Genomic DNA, 26692 nt, shown 5'->3' on the forward strand with positions numbered 1-26692 from the left:
ATTCGACTATAGAGAGAAGATTTGGGTAAATGGCTACACATTTGGGTGAATGCACTGACTGTAGGCTATGCGTAAATATTGAGACTAAAGGAAATGGGTGATTATGGAGGGGCTGTGACAGAATGTTGAGGTCTGCACGAACATTATTCTGTCCCCGAAAAAACGCGCGCGCCATACACATTTTTGGATAAAATACATTTCAATGCTCGTTTTAATGTACATTAAAGCATTTCAGTTGATCATTAGACTTTTCTAGAAATAGTATCTCTGACATTGTCCAATTATTTGTTCTATCTTTAGCTATTATGGAGGACGGAAGGCAAGAAAAGCATACAATATCGGGATATTGATCCACGCCCATCACTGCAGAAAAAAAGTCGGTTCAGGGGGCTACACAATTCAGACTGGACACCGCGATCGATAAGATACTCTATCAGCCGTTTCCATGGAAACTCGCAGAGCAAGGACAGAGGCTGCCATGTATTTATTTACACCTGCCTATTTCATATACCTATGGTGATAATGAAAGTGTCCAGGAAATTAATGCAACGATGTTGGAATTTATATATATTCCACTTTTAAATAAATGATACAATGTGTAATAACTTTGAGTAGGCCTAAATAAAAAAAATGTAATGGGACAGATATTTAACAATAGGGGTTTCATGTGGCAATAGAAAAAAAAAAAAATACATTAAATTATTTCAGAAAAGCTAATAATGTTGAAATCAGCAGTTGTTTCCTGACATTGGAGAGGGCTTCTTCCGTTGTTGACCTCAATTTGGAGGTCGAGCAAGCATGATCAATGTGCTGGCCATTAGCTCACCATGAGCAAATGTAGGGGCAAGGCCAGAGAGCAGAGAGAAATTGGATGAGAGAGAGAGGGAGTGGTTGAGGGATTGCCTACGCTTTCCTCTTGGTCAGCACTGAAGATCACAACACTGCACCAGAGCCAGACAGAATGTCAAGAGAACTTGACACCAGACATACTCTTGTCTGTCTGCAGTGTGCATTGAACTTATCACACTTTAAACAAGGGACTCATTGGCTCCTGGTGCTCCACTGGTCCGCCCTAAGTGGAGGGGATGGATATTATGATCTGGCCTGTGTTGATCATGTGTTGTTGTATTGATTGGCAATCGAAGCTACTGCTGAAAATGCAGGAGGAGAAGGGAATTGGTTGTGGGGACTTGCTACAGTGGATCTGGTGTACAATGCTGCGGTCATGGACATTGAGGCGTAGGAAACAGTGGTTATGGAAAACCATGTTCTGTATATTGAGTGCCTTTTTAAAGATTTTCCTTCAATCTAGTTTGGTTTAAGTTCATGCAGCTTTCCGCTAACGAAAATGTAATCAAATTAAATCACATGCAAATTCCTAAATGATGATGTATTTCCTGACACTATTACATGATCTATTTCAGTGAAAACAACTACAATGTAACATTATAGGCCACATTTGTATTGTACAGTGCCAGGTAGTCAAGTAGTGGGTCAGAGTGCACCATTGCAGTGTATTGCTGAGATGGAGGGAGGGAGCAGGGAAGGAGAGGCTGTTCCTGTTTTGTAAGCTGTGTCATAGTGGTGTTGATGGGCACTTGGCTCTGCAGAGTTGTTCAGGGGCTACTGGCCACTGCCTTGACCTTTGACCCAGGCCTTCATTGTGGGGGTCGGTTTCTCGACTCCTCGTACCTCCCATCCCAACACCTCGGTTCAGCCCCTCAAGCCTCCTCTCCTCCGCTACACCTTATTCCGATCAATGACAGTTTCATGTGGCTTCTCAGGCCTGCAGTGACGTGGGTCTTATTGATTTATCGACATTACTCCAGGCAACCAGACCCAAAACCTTTCTCTCAGTAGGCAGCCAGACTCCAGCTCAGTAGAGCTACCACCCCCTGTACAGGATGGTCCCATGCCAAGTCATCGAACTGGAAACAGCACTGGTCGTAAGAGCATCACATTAGCAGCAGACACATCCAAATGGAATGTGTCGCTTAGCCAATGCCTTCTCCAGAGCTCCTCCATCCATTCTGTATCATCCACCATTCTATCATCAACTGGACATTGAACAGGGACAATGGGAGCCGCACTCTCACACAAAAACATACTGTCTCACCAGTTTCCAGAGGCGGCGACTCAGTTTTATGGTTAAAAGGTTATTTTCTCTTCCCTTGTCATGCCCATGCTTCATCCTTGTGGCTGTTGCTCTCATCTGCCTCTCCTGTGGGCCCCCACCCCCTCAGGCTCTATGGTGTCCAGTGAAAGTCCGGGGAGTGGGGTGCAGCTGGACACTCCCTGTGGCCTGGCCTCTGAGGGGGAGGGGTTCACCATTAGCATGGCCCACTGGCAGCTGGCTCAAAAGGAAGGGATTGGAGATCAGTGACCTGTCCACAGTGTCCAGCTGGGGGGTCATTTCACGGCCCACCTCCGGCCACGCGCTGGACAGCCATCTGTGTGTATTAGGCATCCTCTTATCGGGATGACCAACAAAAGTTGCGAAAGCTGTTTGCCTAATCTGTGGAGAACCTCCAAAAGATGGCTACTGCCACAGCTGCCTCGGTGTGTGCATCTGCAGTCTAATAAAATGCTTTGGTGCTTTCAGTATTACAACTATTACTGTGCTCCATCTGCACCTAATGACTGTGAATACTCTGTCCTATGAAGATAGTTTCTGTTTGTCACACATGTATTCCACATGTAAGACATAGATATGATCAGAACCATATTAAAATGTTCAACATCAGCTGCAGTGATTTTAGGGTGAAATCTCTGAATTGTGAAATCCTTTGTACAAGGATAGAAAAAATGGTGTTCCTTTTTTTAGTGTGGAAGACAATGGAGGTAAATCAGCACAGATGGACTACCAGATCTACTTTACTCTCCCCATTCAGTTTGATGGCTCTGATCAGGGAACAGATTAGCACTGGTTTGTTACCCCTCCTCCCTATCCTCCTCCTCCTACTCCTCTGCCCTCCCCCCAACCTTTCATCATCCTCTCCTTCTCTGCCCTTCTGTCTTAAACTGTTTAAGGTGATCGGATTTTGCCCATCCTCCCAGTATGGTCGGAGGGGATCAAAGGTGACTGACCCTTGCCTGATTATAAAGGTTGTGGACCTTCATAATAAACAGGGATCCTGCTAAACAGATCTGGATTGCTAGATAGCACTAGCTATATGCCTAAACCTTCACCTTTATTTCCGAATCCAATATCCTATTAGCATTTATTAATTCTGCTTTATTGGTGTGTTCATATCAGAGAGTTGTTTAATACGATTTCATGTATCGAACAGAATTTTTTTTATTTTTAAATTTGCTTTATTTGTCCCTTGAATGAAGGGACAGATACATAGATAAGCATCCTCGTTGAAGGCTGCTGGCAAGCAGAGACATTTCTTGTCCTGTAACAGGATATCCTCACAAATAGAGGTGTAGAAAAGTGGGAACTGCCTCGTCTCATTTGCCCATAATAAGGGGGGGAAGGGGATGAGCCGAGTTTGGCCGAGGAGTATCGATTAATTTCCCAATAGCCTCTGGTCCATGAGCCGCGAACCCTGGCCTCCGTTGCTAGGTGACCACACCATCCAAGATGGAGCACAAGATGATGAAGGGTGACAGCAGAGCTGAGGGTCACTGGGGCCAGTGGTCATTCTGAGCCCCTGTGGGAGGCTTCGGACATGCAGATAATGCAATGAAACAGGATATAGGCTATATGGGCTATAGAGGTATCCTGCAAAGCATGAATATGTGTTATAAGGCATTTAATGCCTTAGATGTGAAATCTCCCAGTGATATTCACAGCTTTCTGTACATTAGGCTCAAATCAATTGAATACGCATTGCAGTGTTTATGCAGCATAGGTTTTCCACCCTGGTCTAATACCTTTGCAGAATGGGTTAGGGTACATCAATACAACATGGACTCCCCCCTCTCAAGTAGATGCTTCCAGTTTTCTGAATCAGACATGAATGTGTAAATGAATGCGCAGGTTGTTTGTAAACAAGGATATTGCATAAACATGGCTGAGGCAGGTTTGATACCTACGCATTGCCTGGATTCTGTTGATCAGCCATTTACCTGGAAACTGTTGATATAAGAACAATTCCCCAAATGTACAAGCAACCAGAAGGTAGCTATTTACTGAACATTTAGTAATGTTCTCTTCAGCCTTTTAAGGTTTCAAACATGCATGTTTCAAATACAATGTAAGTGCATTTCTATCCAGACTTAACAGTGGCCACTGTTTATTAGAAATGCACTCAAAATGTATAAACATTATGGGGACATTATTAGGCTTCAATTTACTTTGTGGTGTTTCTAAACCAATGCAATAAGAATCACCCTCCACCCACATAACACAACAATCTGAAGTGGGAATTTACAATACCTAAATTCTCTTCTAAAATGGTCCAAAAATGTATAAGACGAGACCCTTATGACAGGTAATTTAATCATTTAAAACTCTAAGCTCTAAAATACATTGTCCGGTATAAATATATGTTACCGCAACTAATAATATAGTTATTATCTTGACTCAATGATAATAAAATATTTACAATAGATTCAGAACACATTGTCAGTAATAATTCATACAATAGGTACCATTGCAGCCTTTTTTCTTATTGATTGCACATCGTGAGAGGGTAAAATGATACGGAGGGGAAAAAAGGGAAACATTTCAACTCACAGACAGATGTAAAAGGATCTACACCGTTCTGGTCTCGGTAGTGAAGTTACCAGAAGGCAAAACCACATTGGGTTAAGGTCAGGGTGATAAGCCCATACTGTCAGCCATAAAAGGCCACCTTGTACTGTAGAGTTGCCAATGTAGCATTGCCTTCTCCCTGCATGAAGCCTTTCCCTTTATCTTCTGCCATGTCTCTCATGTGAGCCTCAGTAGTTGCAGAGACATGTTTTATTTCTGTGTTTGAGTCCATATCCTGAGGACGGTTTGGAAGTTTATCTTTCTATTAATAATATTGGGGGGTGGGAATGTGGTTATGCTTTTGCTTTGGTAGAAGGCAGGATGTTCTTTCCTCTTTTTTAAAAGCCCTGAGCTGTATGAGTATATTTTCTCTTAAACATTTGTATGCCTTCTGAGACCAACGTTTTTCTGCCCTGAGGATTCTGTAGGCCTCCCAGCCAGAATAACTGAAACAACACTACAGTACTAGCCTAAAAAAAAGGAAGAATATGGGCAGTTAAGAGCTACAGTATGGACATCCAAATGTGAAGTTCACTGATAGGGAAGAGAAAAAAGAAAGAGTGAGAAAGAAAAGTCAGCCTTTCACTCTGTGTAATTAGATTGATGTGACAAATTTGCCCCAAACATTTGGAAAATGATAATTTATTACAATTATCACAGAGAGCCCCTGTAGCAAGAGTGCTTGAACTCTGTGTGTTTGTGTGTGTGTGTGTGTTTGGCTGGGGAGAGTGGGGGGGGGGGGGGGTGTTTGAGATAGTATCAATCGCCAGGCCAGGCCATTGAATGTATTGATTAGTTACCTTTCTTATTAACATGCTGATTGAAGAGAGAAGGGAGAGAACCGGTAGGCAGGAGAGAGACGCACATATGCAGCTGGGACACAGAAGAGCCCTGCCGCAAGCAGGGAGACAGAGCTCAGGCAGAGGATGCAGAACGGATTAAAAAAACAGGACAAGGAACAGAAAGCAGGGGATAATTTGAGGAGAGGAGAGCTCCGGAGAAGGCTGCGGCTGCGGAACGGAGGATGGGAGAGGAGGGGAAAATGGATGCAGGTGCTGACCTGACAGAGCAACGCTGACGGCTTGAAACCCTAAACAGCACCGACTGGACAACACTGAGCTAACCCGCAAAGACTCATACACTCTTGGCTGTAAGAGACACACACTCTCATGCTGACAGGCCAAGGCAAGCATTATCATGATAGAAAATAGAACAGTACGTATGATGTTAATCTATATGTAAATGTTTCATAAGTGGTATCTCTAATGCACAGTGGCAAATGGTCATACATTGTTAAGCAGTTATGATTAGGGAATTCATAAGATGGTTATGGATATTTCTGAGAAATGGGTTTTTATTCCAAGCGGGACTGAAAGGTGTGGAGGGCATGCAAGGAGGGAGATGATAGAACGGCAGGGTTTGTTTGTGTGTGTGTGTGTGTGTGCGGGGGGAGAGAGAGAGCATGAGAGAGAGACAGAGAGAGAACTGAATTGAGAGAGAGAGGCAGTCAGAGAGAGAGAGCATGAGAGAGAGGGACAGAGAGAGAAGAGAGAAGGATAGAGAGAGAAGAGAGAGGGATAGAGAGAGAAGAGAAGCGAGAGAAGGAGGGGGGTCAGGAAGAAAGAGGGGGAGAGGGGGTGTTCATGTGAGTTTGCTTTGGAATCAAATCTGCTTAACTATAGGTAGAATAAAAAATCAAATACAATATGCAAGATCCAAAAGATATCGCATCAACATAGTCATAGGTATCACAAGACAACCAAAAGGCATTAGCCGCAATAGGTTGCAATAAAGCAATCAGAATATTTTCTGATATTCTATTAGATTTGTTGTAGAAGAATCATAAATAGGTATTTTTGGAATAATTTCAGTAGGTACCATGCATGGATTCTTTAAAACTATATTCTGGGTTTTGAAAAAGAAACAAAATGGGGTCCCTGACACTTGTTTTGGTATTTAGCTGAGGGATGGGGCTAGGGAAATGTAACCCCTCTCAAATTCAAACAGCACTCAAGACACAAGAACTGTGACAGAGTGGGATTATGGGCTTTCCATGGTGACATCATAAATTGGTTCACAGACAAATAATAATAGATAATAGACAAATAAGAAAGACCGTTCCAAACCTCTCTGCCAATAACAGATAGTTTTCAGTTTTCCCCTCCCCACTCAGACCACTACCAGACAGTCCTAGCTAAATTCTTGCTTGAGAAATAGTTTTTTGCTAAAAAGCTTTGCCCATTTCAATATATTACAGTAAGGTACTTCATTGTTACTCAGAATTTTTTTGAGATTGATACGAAAACGGCTGCAATGGGCCTTTAAGCTCATTAAATGACTGGTGAACAGCTTCCCAAATCCCAGACTGTGGCTTTAAAGTTATGCAACAAAAAGATGCCTCTAAATATTTTATTGACCAGGAGGAATAAGGTGAGATTGTAACCATGACCTAAAGGCAATATTTATATCACATTACCTTTGACAAGAGACAATTTTCTTTATACAACTTTGGGGTTTTAGTTACACAAGACCAATTTGACTGTGTTTAATGCTACTGCACTCATATTTTCCTGTAGGCCTATGTTGCCATCTGCAAAAACTGCACAAGGAAAGTCCGTTGTTGAGTAGCCTAATGCTAACGTTCAAACTTTACAGAACTCCTACAAAGTTAATGTAAGATGTGTACCAGAGCCTATGGAGTAAAACAAAGGGCAACTATATCGACCCTTCTAACCCGTCGAGCAGAATGTTGCATATTAAAACGTTTTTCCCTCGTTCAGGAAGCAAACATTAGGAATAAGATAATGTCATTAACATAAAGAATGGATGCCTGTAATTATTCTAACTATAATAGCGTTGTGATTTTAAGGTCTACATTTATAAATATGCAAGATGCCTATATTGATTAGGCTAAACATCAACAAATATGCACACACACACACACACACACACACTGAACACTTAGCCTACACTGAACTAAGCTAACTGAACTAAGCTAAAACAACTCTAAAATGTTGTTTTATCGAAGACCCTTATGTTGATAACATTTATGCCATAGCTTTAGCCAACAGCTGCACCTGGCTGCACACGTGTGTCTTAATCTGAAAAGTCGATGCATCGAAAAGTCGATACTCTTCAATTGTTAGCCTAGGCTAGGGCAAAAACTATCTGCGATGTATTATAATATGTTGCTTTAATTGAATTGAGACCAGTGTGAACAGAAGTACAGTAATTTAGGCTAATGGTTTATCTTATTGGGCGTTTGAATCCAAATGTTTTTTATTGTTTGACAGGTTACAAATAGCCTACGTGCAACATATTCTATTGCCTATAGGCCGTCCAAGTTTAATATTAAACGGTCAAATAATTCAAAACTAAAGTCAAATGACTAGAAAATTGTGTAAGCCATAAAAGCATAAGTGCACAAAGTAGTTCTGACCCTGACATTTAGGATATCATTAATGGCATTGGTAGGCTAATGACTGAATAAAGTTCATGTAAGATATGCTGCTATACTTTTAGAATAAAATAAAAAATATTAGGACACAAAAAGATTCATTTCTAAATGGGTAAGTATCCTATATTCGCGCTCTTTTGGCACCTAAGTGAACCCCTGGGCTACATGTTGAGCCTCTGTTGATGTCAACCTGTCATTCAACGCAGTTGATATGTCTTTTGGATCTCATCAAAATATTGGATCAAAATTGGATCGCAAATATGAGTTTGCTTTCCAAGATGACACATTTATTAGGGAAGTATGGGTTTTATTGACACGGCCTCAGCAAACATAGGCATAATGCACGGTTAACGACGTTTCAGACACAATGCGTTTGATTGAATTCTAAAGTATGCGCGTTATCCACAACTAAAAGTACATACACAATTGATTATCAAGTTATATGTCTATCGGATTCATTGACTCACTCAAGTATTGACTCACTAAAAACACCTGTATTGTCTTATGTTGTAAGTTACACGAATATGATGCAGACTTTCCATTGATGAATAGATCAATAGCCTAGAATTTTATTTTCTGATGTTAGAAATCTAATCAAGTCAAATGAATTCAATTATTGATTATTCTCTTGCATCAAGCGTCATGGTAGTAATTGATTTATTGATTGGCTGATGGGTGTGTTTTCGTTTTAAGAATTAATATATAGGCCTAATGAAATAAAAACAATAAAATGAAACATCATACAGTTTCAGGGAGAAAAAGACTAAGAAAATATATATACTTTAGAGACAAATTAGTATTTTCTTAGTATTACTTTTAAAAATGTTGCATGAGGTAGGCCTAATCATTTGATGAATAATTTTATTAGATAATTGCTTTCAAATTATTCTGCGGTTTAAAAAACACTCAGCACCGTGGTTACAATGAAGGCTATTTCGTAATACCTTTTTAGTCAGCTATCTTTATTAACATTTTCTCTTGAAACTGACAAACACATTGCACACCAATACAAATAAATATATAGATATTTCCAATTTCCAAGTTGGCCTATCACCTCTATAGCCTAAGTTTTGCCTATTTATGGCATTAGCCGTTTATACTTTTCCAATAGGCCTATAGTCTACCATTTATAGGCCAAATGCACCACCATGTGTGACAAAATATAAGATAATTTATGATATAGTTGGAATAAACATAATGTTAAAGGAACAGATAGCTTACAATATGTTACGCAAATCCCAAACTCAACCCCAAATGCCATCCATACACCTCTACGTCACCGCAGAATGCCTACTCAGACCAACAAACTGGCGACATTTTCTTGATTTAAACTATTGAAACTATTTCAACTTTTGACATGCTCTGGCCTATTTCAAGTAACATACATGTTAATGACCTTATATAAAGTGGAAATGCTGAAGTTCGTGTAACTGGCATTGGTGTAATGAAAATGATATTTTAGTAAGAGAATAGACAAAAGGACAAATATTTTTGGTGCCTATCAAAATATATATCCAATGGACTGATCAATGAACGTTTGGAATAGCTTTTACAATGCAAAAATGTCCAGATCTTTCAGTTTATTAGCGTATGGTGTGTTAACTCATTAAAATAAAAGTTAGTGTGTCCTATGCACATGGTGAGATAGGCCTACATAAACCTATACTGACACAACGAAATTAGAAAGTAACTTCTGGATGCAAGGTTTTGTTGAACAATCACAAGCTGTTACAGGAGAGCATGTAACGTTTGTATGATCTGGTTACATTTACGAATAAACACAAAGTAGGGCATGCATAAATAATGAGGAAATAAATCCAGTTCATAATACAGAGTAAAACGTTAATAAATGTAATAACCTCGAATGTGTTCGTTTTTATGTTTCTCTTGCAGAATAGGCCTAACCCGAGTGGTTAGTGATCGGCAGAAGTATAGGGCAAGGTCTTGTGTTTTATGATTTGCCTGTAAGTTATTCGACTCAACTAATCTATTCAGTACATATATATTGTAAATTATGTTTTCTCAATTAAGAAACAACGGGAATCTGATAACTCTGAGACAATATGCCTACAGATCACATGTTCAGCGTTAACATGTTCCACATAACATCTTCACTGTCTGTGTAGGAAACTTGAGGTTAGCTTAAAAGTAAATATGAAAATGCAAGCCGTGTGTGTGTGTACACGTGTGTGTGTGTGTGTTTGTGTGTGTGAGATTTCAATTTCATGCCCTTGCCTATAACTTACTAGGAAAAGTTTGTCTGGTAAGGAGTCTTGGACTATATGCTTAATGGCTAAAGCAGAGGAAACATACACGGTCTCAAAGCCCTGTATCTTATGGGCTAGAAGGTAAACAATCAAGGCACTGGACACGGTTTTGCTTTCAGGTTTCATGTGTTCCATCATTTGCGCAGAGAAATGCCTCTGTTTTCAAGTGAAATCATGCCGGATTTAATAATGCATGAGGGTTCTCAAGATGAAATCACCATCAAATAAGATCATAATGCTACAATCCCCAAGACTCATCTCAAACTCAGTAGGCTATTGTGTGACATAGAAGCACATAGACCTCTGCTTCAAACAATTATTTGAAAACATTTTCCGGATATGCCGACTAGCCTACATTAGGAAATATAAATTAATATAACGGAAACTCCCTGGGTAGACTTATGTCTTTTCCTGGTGGCTATGCATCATATAGTCCTTACTAAACATAACATGTAAAGCAAAAACTGATTTGTATGAAGGTCTAGAGCGATTTGAAGCTAGTATTAAGATTGAAAATGAATTTACAGATATAGATGACCAAGGGAGTTGTGGCCTACTTTTCCTTCCTCGTAGATTTCATGCGTCCATTGAGGTCAACTTGAAATCTCTGACACAATAGGCTTATGATAAGAGTAAACATTTGCTTTTTTTAATTATGTATCTGTGCCTCAACATAGCCTGATTAAACTCATCAGATCTTTGCGTCATGTATGATATTTGATATTTTAATGTTCAACAAATATAATACAGTGACATCTTTTCCTCGCGTTTATTCTTGTCATCATTATGGTTGTCATTGTTGGTATTATAATGGAAATAGGCATATGTAGCCGGGAATAGGCCTGTGTAGCCTACAAAAGGCCTATAACATAATATATTGTCTTAGATAAATGGCTAAATGGTGTATGATTGTGTGCTATTTGAGGTGAAAGTGGCATCCAGTTTGGTAGGCCTTCAAAGCAAGAGCTCAGTCCGTGAAACCTATCGGCTATGTGATTATTATGATAATAAAATATAGGTAAGGACAGTGGGTAGATTTGGATAAGAATCTATGAATTAAGGATTTTATGTGAGCAGTAGCCTTTACAAACTAAAATCATTAAAGAAGATGACATTAGGCTGGTGTTTTAGTCCGATAGCAGCGTAGGTCAAAAACAAAACAATATCCACATGACAATATATAGTCTATTGATTTGCTTCTTGGCAAAGAGAGAAATAACCAGACAGTCTCTTTTTGATTTCGTCGAGAATAGCCTGGTGTTGTTTTTGTAGTACCTTAATCAACGTGTGGATTTGACAAAAATGAAAACAGTAGCCTACTGTTTGTCTTTCTGTCAATTACATATATTGTTATACGGATATGAAGCGAAGTTGAGGGCCACAGACTCCAGGCCAGCGTCTGAGTGCTGAAGCTCGGGTGTCAGCATGCCTACTCGAGTTTTCCAGCCACAGAAGGTGATCTTTCACCCCGACCTCCTAAAATACCTTTTTATTTTCGTTCTGTAGCTGCTGACCATTTTACCTCCAGCTACTTGCTATCCATACATGTATCTCACCATCCAGGCTTTCTCTGCGCGGATCGATAGGGCAGCATCTGCTCCAGGAAGGCATCGGTCCCACCGCTCACGGAATTTTTTCAAACGCCAGGATTGCTCATCTCTGAAAATTAAACTGACAGTTAGATATGATTAGTATGCCTAGTATCAACCACATCTCCTTCTCTCAACTCCCAAATCTCTCTATCAGACACACACACACACACACACACACACACACACACACACACACACACACACACACACACACACACACACACACACACACACACACACACACACACACACACACACACACACACACACACACACACACACACACACACACACACACACACACACACACACACACACACAGTGGACTCACCAAATTTGTGCTGTGTTAAATGAAAAGCCAGAGCAATGTCTGCTATAGGTCGAGTATCTTATGTAAAAAGGTCGCATTTAAACGAATGGCCTCATTGATTTTGTTTAGAACTACAGATTGAAGTGCGCAGTCTGGTGTCAATGGGCCTGCTCAGCCGTGGTTTGAGTGCTGATTAAGAGGTTCCCTAAATGAATCAGTTACAAGCGTGTCACTTGACAACGTTTATTTGTAAGAGGTTGGATTTACATTTCCCTCAAATCTCCAAAATAAGATAAAAAAAGAAGCTTTAAAGCAGGAGGACATTATAATATAATTCAAATGAGCCCTATGGAGAGATACCGATTTAAGTATTTCAAAATGGGTGGTGAGAGTCTACACCATGTAGTCAATATAAATAGTTTTTCAATAGTCAATAAGACTGTAATGCGATTCTTATAATTGCATATTCATGACTAATAACATTTGTTATTATTAATAGACCACTGTTCCTAATAATAATAGTAGCAGGGTAATATTATAATAATCACACAATAACAAGAATACAACCACCACTACTACTACTAGTAATAATAATAATAATAACAATAAAAAAGGAAAATATGGACAAAAAACTATTGTTTACAGTTAAATCTGCAGTCCGGCATCAGGCTAAAGATAATAATAGGTTTGTGTAGCATGGATGGACACAAAAGCACAACACAGTAGGTTATCTCAGTGAGCTACAGTAGCCTAACCGTTGCAGTCCAGGATAAGGTGAATTAAATAGCTGAGCCATGGACAGGGTGTTGGCATAATTCATAAACTCTGCATGCTATTGGATAAAAAGGCTTAACTTTGGGGTTGTGAGAAAGGGTTCGTCTTCACCTAGTTGGTAAAACCCTGCCCCCTCCCTGGAGACGTTGGCCGAAGCGAAAGGGTTAATTGGAGTTGGAATTTCATTGCACATCTGTCAGATTTTTAAGACTGTGACGTAGCCTACTGAAAGGAGCGAGTGTGAGCGGGGGGAGGAAGAGAAGCGAAAGAGTTGGTGGGGCTGAAATCGATGAAGTAGCAGGCTGAGGGAAGAGGAGGAGGAAAATCTCACGAGATAATGAAAGAAAAAGAGGAGAGCTGCTAGGTAGAGAAGAGCAAGGCTACATATGGACGTTTGACTTAAAAAAAAGACCAAAGGACAGGGAAAGGACGTATACCTAACCGCCAATTCTTTGTTTTATTGTATGTAGCATCCCTGGGTGCATCTGACCAATTGTGTGAATCTGCGCGGACAGGCTGGAAGACAAGAGACAAGCGACACAATCGGAGAGATGCAGAGGACCGACAACAGACGCGGATGCGCTCATATAACAGAATAAGGTAAGAATAATACAATTAAGAGGCCACATATCTGTTCGTTTTTGGTGTCGTTATATCTCAAAACAACTTAAATGCTCAGACATTTCCTAAATAGAACATATGACCACCATTCGTTGTCCGAATTGTGTTGAGAAATATGCAAACATTGACGCACGTTAATGTCCAAAGAATCGTGTGCGCGCTCATCGAGTATTTAGAACTTTGCTTGAGAGGCAATAATGTGATTTCTAAGAGTGGATTTGCCTGTGAAGACATCGCGATGTCATTTTTTTGTGTTACACATGCATTGATCGGCTCTCGTAGGAATGAAACAATTACACTTAATGTTTGAAATGCTTGTGACTGTGGTTATAGTCTACAATAGCCTAGACGTCACTATTGCATGAGCAGGCTATAACTAAAATACAGACGAGTAAACATTTGATCTCCCGCAGGCAAAAGAGCGACGAATCTGCGGTGGAACACTGTTGAGCCCCAAAGAAAGGATGAGAAGAGTGTTGTAGCGCAAATCCAAATAATGTGATAGTTAATCTTACTGAAGCTGCTTCACACTTGATTTCCTGGAGTTTGAAGGAGTTTAAAGAGACTACTTAAGTTGTTATCAGATAAATAATTGGACAGTATAGAAGCACATAAATCAATCCATTCAGAAATCAATAAATCCATAGTATTGTGCAACAGGAGAAGGACCATCCAGACTGCTAGTCTACTGTTAAACAACAACTAGGCTACTGAAACAACACCATCAAGATAGAAAAAAAGGTCAATTAACTGAATTCAAAATGGATGGAAGCCTAGGGGAGATGTCTGTCCAAATCCACTCTGAGCTCCACAGTCAGGATGGCAGAGCGATGCTGCATTCACGGGACCTTTCAGCTGCTTTCCCCAGGCCCTCCCTTGGGGGGCACTCCATGTCCCTGGAGCCTGAGCACCGACCTCCAGGTTTCGACCACTCCATGTCAGCGCTGGGCTATGGAGGAGATGCTCCATCTAGCTGTGGCAGCACGTACACCACACTAACCCCCCTGCAGCCTTTCGATGACAAATTTCACCACCACCATCACCACCACCATCCCTGCCTGCCGGTCAGCAATGTCATCGGGAGCTTTACTCTCATGCGTGAGGACAGAGGCCTGGGTGGCAACTTCTACAACCCTTACGGCAAAGATCTGGGGATGACACAGAGTCTTTCACCACCTTCTACAGGCTCTAACTTGGGGACACCCATGCATGGTTACGGGACACTGGGAAACAGCCCCAACGGCAATGGTGGCCAGATGCTTCCAAGTGGTTACGAGGTCCACGGGGGCAACATCTTCTGCAGGACGGCAGACTTCGGCAGGGAGATGTCCCCTCCAGGGCTGGGCGGCGACTCGTCGGTCAGCCATCAGCTGAACAAGATGGAGGCTCACCAACACGCGCCCAGCCACAATCCTCACATCTACAGCCAGCACTATCAACACCACCACCCCAGCCAACAGTCCTCAAAGGCCGGGGAGCTCCCCCACTCCTCGTCCTCTTTGCCCAGCAGTGAGGGCATGCTGCCCAGCTCCCAGGGTGGTGGAGGTGGAGGGGCTGGAGAGGAGATCGACACCAGGGACGTGGCCCAGAGGATCATCACTGAGTTGAAGAGGTACAGCATCCCCCAGGCCATCTTTGCAGAGAGGGTGCTCTGTAGGTCACAGGGCACTCTGTCTGACCTCCTGAGAAACCCCAAGCCCTGGGGCAAGCTCAAGTCTGGCCGCGAGACCTTCAAGAGGATGTCCCGCTGGCTGCAGGAGCCCGAGTTTCAAAGGATGGCCTCACTGCGGCTGGAGGGTAAGATCTTTTTCCATTTCTCTCCACCTCTCCATGTTTTTCTCCAAAAATCCAACACGATCTGTATGCTGCTCAGAGGAATGAAAAACGAGTTGTGCATTTCCTATGTTCCTAAAGGATATATTTGAATGATAGGTCCATAGTTTGTACGGTTACAGAGCATTCAAGGAGCAGGGTACACAATGTATTGTGATCTAGTTAAACCATTAGAGTGGACATTTGTCCTTCATAAATGAACCATGGAGATCATAATTACAAGGATTATTGTTGGTGAAACCGCCATAATATACTATTTGTTTGTGCATGCCTGACGTTAAGAGTTGGGGAGATAGTTAGGAAATGTTGTTTCTGTTGTGGAAAGATACACTTGTTTTTTCACCCACACTTGATATGAATTCCCCATATCTGGGAAAAAATGAAATGAATATAGGTGAAATGGGAGTACAAGATAAAACAACATTATGAAAAAAAAAGTGCATTTTTAAAAGGCAGTACATGATTTGTTGGTTGACATCTGATATTCTTTAGGGATATGCACTGAAGAAGATAGCACAATATACAGTGCTGTGTTACCGCGTTGTCACTCCATAGGGACTGAGAAGCCATCTGATACACGAAGCACAGAAAGAGATCCAAGTGAACACAGTAATATGATATGGGCTGAGAGGAGTGTGCATATGTCGGCAGCGGTCTGTGAGCTGTGTAAGCAAGCACAGTTGATCACAGCTTTTCACTATCTGTCAGCAGCCCAACTGATTAAGCCCAAAAGCACAATAGGGCTCATAAGTAATGATTGTGCACTCTTGCAATCCTCTCACAATTATTGATCTTTGATTGTTTAGGTCTCTGAACACATGTGTACATCCTCGTTCGACAAAATGTTACACTAATCATACTCAACCCAGGTATAAGTGATTATCTCTTTTAGATTTCCAAGGTTTCAGTTATGTGACAGCTTTGTTGTCTACAGTACATATTCAATGCATCCAATCTTTACTTGAAGCAGTGTTATTGTGCAAGGAAGGAAACATTTTTCCCCTGCCGCTGAGGTGTTGTGCCATCTGTAAACATTAGCATTTTTTGCATTTTCAGAAAACACCACTTTTTTATCATAGATGACACAACAATTTGGATTATCTTGCAGTATTCTTGTTACTTTACCTCAACGGTCATAGATTTTTTTTTCACGACTCACTGCTCAAAATTCAAGGAGCAGATCAATCCTAGTCATAAAAAATTAAGGCGCTTACATGGGGGATGTATTGCAAGCGTACTAACATTTGACAATGCTTCTCCCCCACACAGTCTAAACTTGCATATTTAGTTATTGGCAAAGGCACAATTTGGACAGCTCTGCACTTTTCTACATAACCTACTTTCTGAGGGGGTTGTTTTTCTCTTCCCGGCCAACCCCCTTTTGTTTAATTACAAGCCTCTATTGATTTCCATGGGAAAGAGCAGCACGCCATGCCCACACATACCTCGACCGCATCGGCAGATCGAGACAGGAATTAGAATGCACAGTGCCCTGTGCTCCCTAGTCTGAAGATAGCTCAAGTGTTCTTTGCTTCACGCCTCAAGTTTTAAGATGATCCACCTTAATGCAGCACTCCCTTTAAATACCCACCAGCTCCTTCAGCATCTCAGTGTCTCAGCCAGCTCTCCATGTTTATTGTTATCATGCCAGTTATCTTCCCTCGACATAATGTTTTATTATGCAAAGCTTTAGGATAAATGGTGGACCTGATTATGTAATGTCACCTTCTTTTAATATTCCTCTTTATGTGGAGACATTCTGAAGAGCTTACATGGAGAAGGTCATTGTACTTTCTCCTGTTTAGAGGTTATGCTCTCTGGATTACTGCACTGTATATCAGATGCATCTTCAGGCCAACCTCTGGCTGTGGAGGAGGCAATCAGGCTTTAGTCAGAGAAGAAGGCAGGGTGCAGCTAAAGACCACGCAGTGGTGCTTGAACACTTTAAGTCGCGAGGGATCAGGGAACCTAACTTTAAAGATGATGGCTGAAGCCCTTGACTGAAGGTCTAAATGAATAAGAAAGGTCAATGCGGTTTATGTCTCAGGTCCAGTGGCTGCGCCATCCCCCAGTAATGAAAGCCATGAAGCCAATCCACTGTATGTACGCTACTATATTCAGTTCAGTTATCCTAGCTCAAAGGTCACAAGGGAAACATTTGCATATCAAAAATGAGTAACATTCCAGTATGGTTTTAACAGCCCAGTCTCCCAAACAAACAATGTTGTTTTTATTGGGTTGTTGCAGCTCCCCATTCTGGCGCTGAAGGGGTTAACTAGCCTCTATGGGTCGAGGAGTCTGAGCTGCACAGATTTAATCAATAATTTCTATCAGCCCCTGGCCCAAGAAATCAGCAGGGGGTGGGCTGGGGCTGGAGGGGGGACAGGGAGAAGGTCGGCTAGGAGGGGGTGGAGGTTCAGACGCCGGGGGGTAGGGAAAGGGCTTTCGATCACGTTTCAGCAACACGAGACAAGGGCATACATCATGATCAGGGGCTGTTCCCACGATCATAAGAAGCCTATAGGGGAATATTTATGTCTCCAGGAGTAGCCCCAGTGCCAGGGATTTATAGCATGGTAATTGCAAGCCTTTTACACATGATTACAGCATAAGGAAGCATTTACTTAATGGTCGGCGTTATGATCGCCAGCGAGGGCGGGAGAAAAAGATAGGATGGAGGGGCAGTGGAAGAAAGGAGGTGTAGGACACCCTGACTCCTCCAACAACCCATAATTCCACAGTACAAGCAAGCTAACCACTACTTTCATGTCATTGCTTTCATTACCATGCGTTTCTGAGCACAGGACAGTATGGGTTCTATAGCTGCAGTCTTCGTATTGACATGGTAGGAATGTATAATGCCAGTAAAACATGTAGCAGTTGGGAAAACCTATTTATTTTAGTTGTGGTAATATTGACATGTTTCTGAAATTTCAGGCCGTTCGGATTTTAATGAGAAATGGTTCGATAACTCTCAGAAATGTAAATGAGCTGTAGATGCCTAAAAGGTAACAGGCCCTGTAATCTCAAGTTGACAAGAGGGTAGATATCCCAGAGTCTAACATTTCCTTCAGATAATGATTCAGAGTAAATATACAGTGGGAATTACAGCACAATGTATTAAGGCACAACATTCACATTTGCTAAACTAGACCTCAGCTATAGGCTCGTACATTTGAAATGTCGTCGTTATGATGGCACTACTAATAAATGTCCTAATGATAAAATATTTATCAGTTGTCTTTGAGTTGCCGTTTATCATTTGCACTACCGTGGGTTTACAGCAAATATCAGGCCTATCAACCCTCAGTGTGTGAGATGATTTTCAATGGGGAGATATACAGTAAGCCAATCTATCTATTGAACATCTCAGCGCCTTTCTTGGAGACTGGGGGCAGCCTCGCTGTGTGTATGTGGTGTGTCACTGCTTACACTTTAAAAAGACCTTCACCATCAGCAAAAAAAGAAATACAACCACACGCTGCTGATTGAGGTCTTAAAAGTGTGCATTTAGGTAATTACAAGAGTCACCCAAATATGTTTTAGTCCACTTAGGGCTTCTGAACACTCGGAGCAGTGCAGACTCTGCTTGTTTCAATCCTCTCTGACGTAACCTATTTAATAGAAAATAAATGAGTTCTCCCTACAGTGATTATCACTCACTCTCTCCGCCTCATGTAAATGACTTTTATGAGAAACGAATGATGTTGAAGTGTCCACTAAGACAAGTCAGCGGGGAAGAGGAGGGAAAAGGAGGAAGAATGAAGGGGGGGGGGGGGGGGGGGGGCTGTCTTAATTTATGAAGACAACCGTGGGTGTAGTGTTTCCAGTACATACAGTATCTATTGTAGGCCTACTTGTATATGTGGTCAAATGTTTAGTTGTGGGCAGAGTAGCCCATACACCTTGTATTGTCTAATCCTCATATGGATGCACTGCAGACACAGCCCATAGCCCATACCGTTTTCTCTCAACACTCTAATAGGCTAGATGTAAACATTGAACAATATACCATTTTAAGTGGGTCATTTCAAATTACAGAATTTTCTCTCAGAGACATTATGTTCTTTTTCCTTACGAGGACTGCACTGGCTGCTGTATACTATGGTCCAGGACTGCACTGGCTGCTGTATACTATGGTCCAGGACTGCACTGGCTGCTGTATACTATGGTCCAGGACTGCACTGGCTGCTGTATACTATGGTCCAGGACTGCACTGGCTGCTGTATACTATGGTCCAGGACTGCACTGGCTGCTGTATACTATGGTCCAGGACTGCACTGGCTGCTGTATACTATGGTCCAGGACTGAACTGGCTGCTGTATACTATGGTCCAGGACTGCACTGGCTGCTGTATACTATGGTCCAGGACTGCACTGGCTGCTGTATACTATGGTCCAGGACTGCACTGGCTGCTGTATACTATGGTCCAGGACTGCACTGGCTGCTGTATACTATGGTCCAGGACTGAACTGGCTGCTGTATACTATGGTCCAGGACTGCACTGGCTGCTGTATACTATGGTCCAGGACTGAACTGGCTGCTGTATACTATGGTCCAGGACTGCACTGGCTGCTGTATACTATGGTCCAGGACTGCACTGGCTGCTGTATACTATGGTCCAGGACTGAACTGGCTGCTGTATACTATGGTCCAGGACTGCACTGGCTGCTGTATACTATGGTCCAGGACTGCACTGGCTGCTGTATACTATGGTCCAGGACTGCACTGGCTGCTGTATACTATGGTCCAGGACTGCACTGGCTGCTGTATACTATGGTCCAGGACTGCACTGGCTGCTGTATACTATGGTCCAGGACTGCACTGGCTGCTGTATACTATGGTCCAGGACTGCACTGGCTGCTGTATACTATGGTCCAGGACTGCACTGGCTGCTGTATACTATGGTCCAGGACTGCACTGGCTGCTGTATACTATGGTCCAGGACTGCACTGGCTGCTGTATACTATGGTCCAGGACTGAACTGGCTGCTGTATACTATGGTCCAGGACTGCACTGGCTGCTGTATACTATGGTCCAGGACTGAACTGGCTGCTGTATACTATGGTCCAGGACTGCACTGGCTGCTGTATACTATGGTCCAGGACTGCACTGGCTGCTGTATACTATGGTCCAGGACTGCACTGGCTGCTGTATACTATGGTCCAGGACTGCACTGGCTGCTGTATACTATGGTCCAGGACTGCACTGGCTGCTGTATACTATGGTCCAGGACTGCACTGGCTGCTGTATACTATGGTCCAGGACTGAACTGGCTGCTGTATACTATGGTCCAGGACTGCACTGGCTGCTGTATACTATGGTCCAGGACTGCACTGGCTGCTGTATACTATGGTCCAGGACTGAACTGGCTGCTGTATACTATGGTCCAGGACTGCACTGGCTGCTGTATACTATGGTCCAGGACTGAACTGGCTGCTGTATACTATGGTCCAGGACTGCACTGGCTGCTGTATACTATGGTCCAGGACTGCACTGGCTGCTGTATACTATGGTCCAGGACTGCACTGGCTGCTGTATACTATGGTCCAGGACTGCACTGGCTGCTGTATACTATGGTCCAGGACTGCACTGGCTGCTGTATACTATGGTCCAGGACTGCAATTGTGAATAGCCTACGGAGCATTAACACTTTTCACTCTACTGTGAATGATGCACAGACTTGCACATTAGTCATTTACCATCCTAATGCAAAAAGCCTTTAGGGACTTTACTGCAAAAATAGCTTGCAGGCTTCTTATAGTCTACATTTGGATCCTATTTGGTTGGCATGGCAAATTTTACCGACCTCAAGTTGGCCTCTCTTTTTTGCCTTGGAAAACGTCTGTTATTCCTGTAGAATGACAGCCTCTGCCCCCATTGCTACATCTCTGTCCTCTGTCCTGGATAAGTGTAAACGGAAAACAACGACTTGGAATTTAGTCGAACTGAAATTCCAAATGAAAGCGAGGCTAAATTGTAGCTGAGTCTTACCAGTAAATGTATGAAAATGTTTAGGTAAAACTGTAACACTAATTACACAGGTCAGGTGTCACACAGGTGCACTGACTTGTCACAGGTCCGCACATGCCAACAGAAAACAGAGCAGCCTAACCTCAGTGACGTGTACACTGCATTTGCTTTTCGTGAACTAACACTCGCACTTTACTTTCCCCCGCTACTAGCACTGACTTTGCTGATAGCTACTATATTGAGGAACAATATACTTACTATGAGTGAGATATGTGGTTGTCTCACCTAGCTATCTGAAGATGAATGCAATAACTAATCTGGATAAGAGTGTCTGCTAAATGACTAAAATGTCAATGTTGACCTATTCAGTAAAAAATGAAATGCGCGCCTAGAAGAACTTGTTAATTTGTTATTTATCTGTAGCCTACTTTATGTTTTTTCTTTGCTGATGGGTGGTAATGTCCATGACAATAAATATTTTTAGGCCTAGCCTAGTTGTCTAGTCAGCATTTATCCAAGTTGAGTGGCCTACTTGCATGTAATAGTGTGACAGCCTAATGTCTAGATTTCTGGTGGATTAGGTTGACTTTACCAACTGTGCAGTGAAACAAGTTGCTGATTCATCTCTTTTAGCGAATCAAACTTGCTTAGCTAATCTGTTTTCCTTCAACAAATCCACTTTCTCTCAGCTAATCCATTTGTCCTAGTTAGCTAGCCAGTCTGTTTTAGCTAACCCATTTTTCTACTTCTTCTGCCTACAGCTTGCAAGCGGAAGGAGCAGGAGCAGAGTAAACTGGAGCGCAACCAGGGCCCCAAGCGCACCAGGCTGGTGTTCACGGACCTCCAGAGGCGTACCCTATTGGCCATCTTCCGGGAGAACCACCGGCCAGCCAAGGACCTCCAGGTCACCATCTCCCAGCAGCTGGGCCTGGAGCTCTCCACCGTCAGCAACTTCTTCATGAACGCCCGGCGCCGCAATGTCAACAAGTGGGCGGAAGAGGGCCGCCCCTCCTCCACAGGCTCTTCGGGCTCCAGCGTGTCCTCCTCCGCCGTGTCCTGCAGCACGGCCTGATGGGATAGAGGTGGGCTGGGTGGGCGTCGTGGCAGCAGAGGGCACATAGACTGGTCTAGGTAGAGATCAGGCGTAATAATGTACTCCTCATTATCAGAGGGAGTGATGGAGTTGGCGTAGTTTACTTTTTTATGAAGAATTATCACAGAGCATTTCAGACCAAAGTTGATCACTCCTTGATATTGAAGGGGTGATACCCAGAATAATATGAGAACTTGTATGAGACAAGTTCCTATAATTGGAATGGTCGTGGGTGAATAGTTTATTTGAATTTTAAGAGGGTAACAGTGAGCATCTTTGATTTCTATAATTTCATCACATTCAATTTTAGTATGGTAGGTTATGAAATCAAATCAAATTTCATTTGCCCCATGCTTTGTTAACAACAGGTGTAGACTAACAGTGAAATGCTTACTTACGGGTCCTTTTCCAACAATCCAGAGTTAAAGATGAAAAGTAAAAAATAAAAATAAAAATGACACAAGGAATAATATGGTTATGAGGCTATTAATAATCAGGAGGAGCCATACTTTTGTTTGCCCTCAGGGCTAATTTCATCTCCCTTACTAGAAACAGAAATCAAGAGGCATCGCTGCATTGCATAACACCCCTAATTCAAATTTTCACCGCCCGTTACATCGACAGATCTCCATCTTCTTATATTCTTTGTTTCTCTGAGGAGTCAAGACGAAGGTCACAGAGAATAACATGGGGATTGTGACAAAATCATAGCTCCATCACGCTTTCTAAAGAATGAGGCATGTGTTCCCATATAACATGGTTCGCAGGACTGCAGAACTCTTTGGATGATCAGGAGGTTATTTCTCTCTCTACGATTCTCCGTTTTCAATCATTACCTGTCACGAGAACCTTGACTTGTCTTTTACACTTCTTGACAACGGTTCCAGCTTGACTGAATCACAGTTTTCAAGGAGCAACCTTGGTGTGTCTCACTTTAAATCGGGACAGAATCTGTAAACAAGGGCAGAATTTCAAGGGATGCCAAGTCAGAGACTTTTTGATGAAACCCTCCAGCTTTAGGACATTGACTGACCTACCAAACAAAAGCTCTGTAGCCATTTTGACTCAACCAAAACACTTTGAACACGACGGACGCAAAGGAAAGAAGTACTTGTAACACAATGTATAGTAATGGTGTAGTATTTTTTCCACTCATGTTTCAAAACACTTAACTGAACAAACCTCGGCTCCATTGCAAATCTTTTTTTTACAGATGCCTAGAAAATGGAGGAATGTGATTCTTTCAGCCCTTTTGTACAGATTTCAAGCACATTGCTCTATTTATAGAAATCCAATGGAAGTATGAGTTGTTGTTCCAGTCCTACTACGTACACCAAGGTCATTTTAGTTCCTCAAGGAACGGTTTTAACATGCCTCTTTATAACCAGTTTCATTGGAGCAAGAATTTAAAATGCCATTGCTGAACTGATCAATGTATTTATTACTGCATTTGTGTATTTGTTGTTTTTCTTTTGTTTTCTCTCTATTTATTTGGTTATTTATTTATGCTATCTATATACTGTAAGTATTTATTTAATAATGCTTTGTATGTCTGTGTGAAACTGACTTTTTTTTCTGATGGGCACTTTTAGTTGTAGAATCCCATCATAATACCAAAGATTAAGATTGTCCTCCCTGAATGTATGGCCTAAACCCCTTTCCTCTCCCCCGACTCCCAGTGATGTTACGTATCTCTCTCTTTAAGGCCTTTGTTTTTTTTTTATAGAATAATGGGGATTTCTTTACTATTGGCAAATGTCTCTGTGGTCAGGTCTTATGCCGAGGCTAAGCTTGTTTGAATGTTGTGGTAATGTGACATCTCATAGGTTCACAGGTTGCTTGTAAAATTGTGTTCAAACATCATTCAGCAGAGTGTCTGGAGTGTCCAGGGTTGCACTTACGGAGCATTTCAGGCTCTTAAGTGTGAATCCTTTGAGACCCAATGGAAACATGCATGCTGTGCATCTTCCTGGGGTTTGCATAGCAGTGACTCCCCTTGCTGCATTGCACACACTCCTGTCTATGTCCTGCTCAATGTGATTTCACCATCCTCCAGACTCATCCCTTCTGCCAGTCTTCTCAGTTCCACAGGCTCTTCTAGCATTTTCTCGTTTTTGCTTTGGCGGGTAGTGGGGAGGGATAGCTTGTCCACCAGCTAACGTGCGCTTCTCCTGTCTTTAACCTTGGGAGGGGCGTGTTGACGGGGCCCCTTCACAGCATGCACTTGAAAGACGGGCGGTCATGAAAGAGGCCATCGACTTTTGCAGACTTCAAAGGGAGCCTTTTTTATCCATCTCCTCTCTGCGTATCTGGTTTAAGGGTCCGCTCCTGGCCAGACCCGTGGGCTTAGGGGCATTCAAAGGGGGCGGGGAGATCAGAGAGGTGGCTGAATCACCCCTGAACAGGGTGCAATGTTTTGGGAGAGGGGGTGGAAGGGCACAATAGAGTAGAATTAAAGTTTAATGAGCAACAATTGTAAGCATGCTGGGACCAAGGGAGGGGGCCAGTCTGGTGCAGGGAACATGAAAACCCCTACCAGTTTTGATGTTCCTTTTTTTCTAGCTTGTCATATGGTGTTCTATCAAAGACAATAGGATAGGTCCCCATGACACCTTTATTTTTTTTTACACTGCCCATATTTTAGAATAGAGTCTGCCCTCAAATGGGAGAGACTTCTCAGTCATTGTCTGCTCTGTCTTAACTGAGGAGAGAACTCCCCTTTGTACGGAGAGTTGATAGAGTATTGCAGGTGGTCTGTCATCAGTTTACGCCTGTTGCACCCCCTAGCGGAGTGTAAAGAAATGTCTCTCTAGATTAAAGGACGTCTTAGGCGACGATGTTTTCAAGCTCTTCTGGGGCTTAAAAACACAGGTACATTATACACTAAAGTATAGCTGAATATGCATGGATACCCTCTGATATTGTTTTTGTACTATAAGTGGGGTTATCATTCCATCTTAATTAATACACCAGAAATCCAAAGATAGTGAAGTCCAGTGAGATGTGTTAAGTTACAGTATTTTTAAGTTCAGCATTTGTGGTTTGAACTGAGAGATTGACATGAAGTTGTGACTGTAGAGGAAGTATTTTGACTCCGTAACCCGTGTTCCATTTGTCCCCCTGTGTACATGAATACTTACCCATCTACCTCAACTGTGTGAGATGTTGTGTGGCAAAGAAGTTTCTTAACCAAAGATTCCATCCTTTCAGGGTGTCTGTCTATCTGTCTATCCATCTGTCTCTCATGCTTTTTCAAAACCAAATGTGCTGGAATCAATCTGTTACAGGAGCAACCAAGCCCCATCTAGCCAAAGCGTAGTCCACTGCACTACAGAAGTCATATTTACCAATAATCTGTATATAATCATTTTCAAGACCAAAAAAGTAGGTGACAATCCAAGCAAGGAGGATCTTGCTGTAATCAACGTTGCCTATTCCTTGTACCAAACTAGAATCATGTGACTTACTGTAACAGTTATGAAAGCCCGAGAATCAAGAGTTCAACCAAAAACAAAAGGTCAAGAGGAGACTAAAGCTATTTTTTCACATTTGTAAAACCATTATTCCTTTTCCAATATGTTAGTGTATTTGAAATACTGTTTGATCCCACTGTTGGAAGCAGGAATAAATGACTCCATTCAAAAGCTTTAACGAGGCCAAATTGAGGGAAATATTGTATTTGACATGGGTTTGTGTCTGGGTTCCTGAACTAGGACTCACCCACCATACGTATCGTGCCATTCTCGTCCATGTGTTAGACTAACTAATGAATGTGGCTAACCAACCAAAGGCTTAAAACACAACACTTTACATGTCAATCATGGTGGGACATTTTGTAACAACAACTAAAGAGAATCCCTTTGAATACCTCATGTGAAATTGTTTGTTGTGATGTTGCACCAAAAAATTAAAATGACTCATTTGTAACCCAATTTAGTTTGTTGGTCTGCTGACTTCATTCACGCTGCATGGCAACACACAGGATGTAGGTCTACATACGCTGTGACTGAGGAAATGGAAATAAACACACATTGCAATTTACAGTCACTACAGTTTGGAGGTAGAAGTAT

General features: G+C 42.2%; 1 protein-coding gene across 1 annotated transcript; it reads left to right on the forward strand.

Annotated features, from left to right (window-relative positions):
* Window positions 1–13180: 13180 nt before the first annotated feature.
* Window positions 13181–26554, forward strand: LOC129837347 (hepatocyte nuclear factor 6-like). Its single transcript, XM_055903443.1, has 3 exons — window positions 13181–13702; window positions 14137–15520; window positions 22291–26554. Exons 2-3 carry the CDS (start codon window positions 14485–14487, stop codon window positions 22599–22601), a joined length of 1347 nt encoding a protein of 448 aa, XP_055759418.1. The 5' UTR covers window positions 13181–13702; window positions 14137–14484; the 3' UTR covers window positions 22602–26554.
* Window positions 26555–26692: the final 138 nt, after the last annotated feature.

The sequence above is a fragment of the Salvelinus fontinalis genome, chromosome 38, assembly GCF_029448725.1.
Source record: "Salvelinus fontinalis isolate EN_2023a chromosome 38, ASM2944872v1, whole genome shotgun sequence".
Taxonomy (NCBI): domain Eukaryota; kingdom Metazoa; phylum Chordata; class Actinopteri; order Salmoniformes; family Salmonidae; genus Salvelinus; species Salvelinus fontinalis.